General features: G+C 37.2%; 1 protein-coding gene across 1 annotated transcript; it reads left to right on the top strand.

Moving 5' to 3' along the window:
• The first annotated feature begins 6 nt into the window (after positions 1–6).
• On the top strand, positions 7–1,456 carry LOC124885412 (S-adenosylmethionine decarboxylase proenzyme). Its single transcript, XM_047404450.1, has one exon. The coding sequence runs from the start codon at positions 127–129 to the stop codon at positions 1,207–1,209; it is 1,083 nt and encodes a 360-aa protein (XP_047260406.1). The 5' UTR covers positions 7–126; the 3' UTR covers positions 1,210–1,456.
• Positions 1,457–4,690: the final 3,234 nt, after the last annotated feature.

Here is a 4,690-nt window from a genome sequence, read left to right as displayed (position 1 = left end):
TTCATTTTCTTTCGTTGTCAAGCCCTCACTCCTTTTCTTCCTTCCTTTACTTCTTTCCTGCTTTTGCGCTCATTGCTCTCAACATTTCTGCTTTAACTTTCTTTGCTGCTGTGAACATCTTTCATAATGGAAATGGACTTGCCAGTTTCTGCCATTGGTTTTGAAGGTTTTGAAAAGAGGCTCGAAATTTCTTTTGCCGAGCCTGGTTTGTTTGCTGATCCTAACGGAAAAGGACTTCGATCTCTCTCGAAGGCACAATTGGATGAAATTCTCGGACCTGCTGAGTGCACAATTGTTGATAACCTATCAAATGCTGATGTTGACTCCTATGTCCTCTCCGAGTCGAGCCTCTTTGTTTATTCTTACAAGATAATCATCAAAACATGTGGCACCACAAAGTTGCTTCTCGCAATTCCGCCCATTCTAAGGTTGGCTGAGACCTTGTCTCTCAAAGTTCAAGACGTGAGGTATACCCGTGGGAGCTTCATTTTCCCTGGTGCTCAATCGTTTCCTCACCGTCACTTTTCTGAAGAAGTTGCTGTCCTCGATGGCTATTTTGGGAAGCTTGCTGCCGGTAGCAAGGCTGTGATTATGGGCAATCCTGACAAAACACAGAAATGGCATGTTTACTCTGCCTCAGCTGGGCCTGTTCAGTCCAATGTCCCTGTTTACACTCTCGAGATGTGCATGACTGGTTTGGACAGGGAGAAGGCATCTGTCTTTTACAAGACTGAAGGAAGCTCGGCTGCTCACATGACTGTTAAATCTGGCATAAGGAAGATCCTCCCCAACTCTCAGATATGCGATTTTGAGTTTGAACCCTGTGGTTATTCCATGAATTCTATTGAAGGAGCTGCTGTTTCAACCATTCACATTACCCCAGAAGATGGCTTTAGCTATGCTAGCTTTGAATCAGTTGGATATGATCCTAAAACCGTGGAGTTGGGTCCCCTGGTTGAGAGAGTGCTAGCATGTTTCGAGCCAGCTGAGTTCTCTATTGCTTTGCATGCTGATGTTGCTACCAAGTTACTGGAGCGTGTTTGCTCTGTTGATGTTAAGGGCTACTCTCTTGCTGAGTGGAGTCCAGAAGAATTTGGCAAGGGCGGTTCCATTGTCTACCAGAAGTTCACTAGGACTCCTTACTGTGGATCTCCCAAGTCCGTTCTGAAGGGCTGCTGGAAAGAAGAATCGAAAGAGGAAAAGGAGTAGTGTTGTCTTGAGGGTCGTTTTGTTGTTCTTGTTTTAGCGTCTGTTGTTTGCTTATGTTTTCCCTGTTTTTCCGAATAAAGGACTTATATGTCCAAACTCAAGTGTCTGTCGGATTTGTACCGATTGTGTGCAAATTCTGAACTAGTTTAGTCTTTTGGTGTTTCACCAGAAGCCTTGTGTGTCTGCATTTTGAATTGTTTCCTGTTGGTTGTCTCTTCAGTTGTCTAATAAAAGTTTGTTGTGTGTATTTCTTGGCCTACCCCAATTTTTATTTTTTGTAATGTGTTTGTTTATGTATTTGTTCCGTAGTAGATTTTTTACAAGATCAATTCAGATTGGCTCTGCTTCGTTTAGAAATTGTGGTTCTGGGGAACTATATGTGGAGTAATTCAGCATAAATGGTTGCCGGCCCCTCAAAATTTGGTAACCTCAACTCCTTAGGAATCCCTTTTCGGTTTACACCCATTATCTCAAAACTAATCCATGACATAAATTGATACCGTTACTCAAAATTTGGTAGCCTCTTCTGTTTATAAATCCCTTTTTGGTATACACCAATTATCTTGAGTTTCGGATCGAACTGATCCATGCACACAAATAGTTCATGGGAAAAGATATGGAAAAAAATTTGCACACAAAATGTTCAAGTTTTAGTGATATTAACCTGTAAATTTGACTTCTATGTATGTATATCTTTTTATCTTGACAGTTCCTCTATGTATTTTCCTTCAAGGTAGATGGTTGGATAAGCCAACTAAAAAGTTTGTTGAATCCATTCTTCACCTTTCTGAAGCATGTGTAAAACTAGAAGGAAAAATTTCATTGATAAAGGATTAAAGGTTCTATGTGTCCGGTACGGAGGAAAACATTTACAAAAAATATTTTTTAATATTTTTTCTTGTCATTTGGTCAAACTTTTTGAAAAACATTTTCTCTAGTAAAACAAGTTGTTAAAAACGAGGAAAGTGACTTTCCTAGTCAAAGTAGGAAAACAAAGTCTACAAGATTCATGATTTCTTGAGATGTTTTGATTAGAGATTAGTGAAAATGCATGTTTTTACCGGTGGCGGATCGAAGATTTAAGGATTGCAGTTGCTCAGGAGGTTCAAACACAAAATATTAACACTCAAAGGTATAAGGTTTTGCCTGAAAATCAAAGCACCCATCTATCTTCTTGGTTTCATAGATGTTTTTTTCATCTTATACCAATTTTTATATAATTATACCTATTTTGCGTTGGATTAACGGATGCCGAAGCACCACATTTTTGAACCTAGGTCCACCCCTGGTTTTGGTGCCCATATAATCGGAGTTTGATTTCTCATAAGCTCACTTAACTAGTAATCATTATCTCAAATAATCACTTTGTTGAAAAAAACTATAAAATCAATAAGAAACTCAACTTCTCGAGATAATAACGAGTTCTTAGTTGAGTGACCATCGAAGTAATTAAACCCCGTATCAATTTTGCCTCTCCAATCTGGCCAATTTGAATTGTGACCAATTTAAATACATGACTTGATCATGGGGTGTACAAAGTTACAATTATTGGAGGGCATATGTAAAGCCAAGAATTGCAATGTAAGGTAAATCCAAAATATGAAACTGTCAACGAGTACTATGCTTTTTTCACTTCCAATATAGTATAATATCCATTGTGTATACATCTGTTTTTTAATTTTGAACATGTTTTGAGGTAAGTAAAAATCTTTTGTAAAAGTTATTGGTTCATCCCTATTTAATTGTTTTGGCTCAAATCTGGTATATATGTGCTGAAGCCAATGCAGAGTTCCTCGGATGGTAAGCAAACCTCATTTTCAATCTAACGTTGTGAGTTCGAGTCACTAAGGAAGCAAAAAGGGTGGGAGCTCCTAAGGAGGAGGTGAAAAAAAGTATATATGAGTTAAAAAATGGACTAAATAAGTACAAATAAACTCATTTTGGAACCCAATTTGAATTTTATAAACCAAACGGGAGAGTCCAACCAAACAGACCAGCGTGGGAGAATCCATTTGACTTATAAACCGCTTAGCATTTCTCTATTTTTCCTATGTGGGACAATTGGTTCATAACATTGAAACTCAAATTTATAAAGTTCAAATTTATGAAATTCTTATAGAGCATGCAACTTCAAATTTTGAATCCGTCACTAGCCGAGTAGGAGAGGAGGGGACCATGACCAAGGACCAATGGCTGTTTTTTTTTATCCAAATAAGAAGGCAAAAGTTTTACCCTTATTCTCTGCATGAGTTGTTATATCCAACTTTGGGTTTTAGTCAGAGTTTGGCTTGGTGTAAATAATAGTAACACTAGTACTATTTTACCCCAAAATAGAAGAGAGAAAAAGCCCAAAATCCAATTCCCTTTTATATAGCCATTGGGTGATCCAAACAAGAGACAAAAGCCTTTACCATAGGAGCAAAGGACACTTATAGTTTGAGTCCAGCCAAGTTTTAGTACCCTCACAAGTGCCAAAACAACTTATAAAGGGAGGACATATAGGTGTAAATGTAACTCTAAGGGCTAGTTCGGTACTAGAGATAAGGATAACTAGTCCCAGGATTAGATTTAGGCTGAGTTTATCTCAATATATTTGATTGGAATAGAATTGCAGGATAACTTATTCCGAAATTAATAGGGTTATTTTTATCCCACATTGAGAGTGGAATAACAATCCCAAAATAACTTGTTCCCCAACTAAACTAGCCCTAGAACGCAACGACCTAGGGGTATTAGGGGAAACATAGATCCAAGGTTGGAAGAGTCGAAAAAGACCCGAAAACTGAAACCCTTTCTTTAGCGGCCTTTTTTTTTTGTACGAATTTACACTAAGAGAATTCGAAATATATATAAAGAAGTAAATCCCGGTAAAGTTTAAGGAATTCAACATCTACTAATATATATACAAAATAATTTTAACTTTATATACACATATAAAGTTTCGACGAAGAGGGCTCATATGAATCTCTTCAGTATGTCAACTTGCAGTAAGACCATGAGTCTAGGTATGCATATTGAGTTGTATGTGCCAAAAACATCTCTTTTCTTTAGTTTTATGTGCTCAAACTGTATACCAACGTACATGTATATATATAAAATGAGATAGTAAGTTATATATAAAACATTATAAACTATAAAGGCAAATATTTTGTTGTTATCAGGGTATGCTTATATATTGTAGCAGATAATGTATCTTATTTCAAGATTATAAATCCCATATTTTAAGGAGACTAATATGTAGATATTCTTTCAATAACCTATGTAAAAAAAAATTCACAATGTCAATAATAATGAACGTATATAACTTAAGCATTGTCTCTCACACACCATGCCTACTCATTCCTACCTATTTGCACCCAACTACAATCTATTCCCTTAGGCCCAAGGAGACATCATACATGCCTACTCATCCCGAACTATTTGCACCCAACTACAATCTAAGACCTTAGGCCCAAGAGTCCCTGGGCCACTCTCTCTCACG

Source organism: Capsicum annuum, unplaced genomic scaffold, assembly GCF_002878395.1.
Source record: "Capsicum annuum cultivar UCD-10X-F1 unplaced genomic scaffold, UCD10Xv1.1 ctg59772, whole genome shotgun sequence".
In the NCBI taxonomy this organism is placed as follows: Eukaryota; Viridiplantae; Streptophyta; class Magnoliopsida; order Solanales; family Solanaceae; genus Capsicum; species Capsicum annuum.
Note: the sequence above shows the minus strand (reverse complement) of the source record. Positions and strands in the feature narration are given on the sequence as shown.

Bases quoted from the DNA above. Each gene is read 5' to 3' on its own strand.
- LOC124885412 (XM_047404450.1), top strand. From the start codon at position 127: ATGGAAATGGACTTGCCAGTTTCTGCCATTGGTTTTGAAGGTTTTGAA.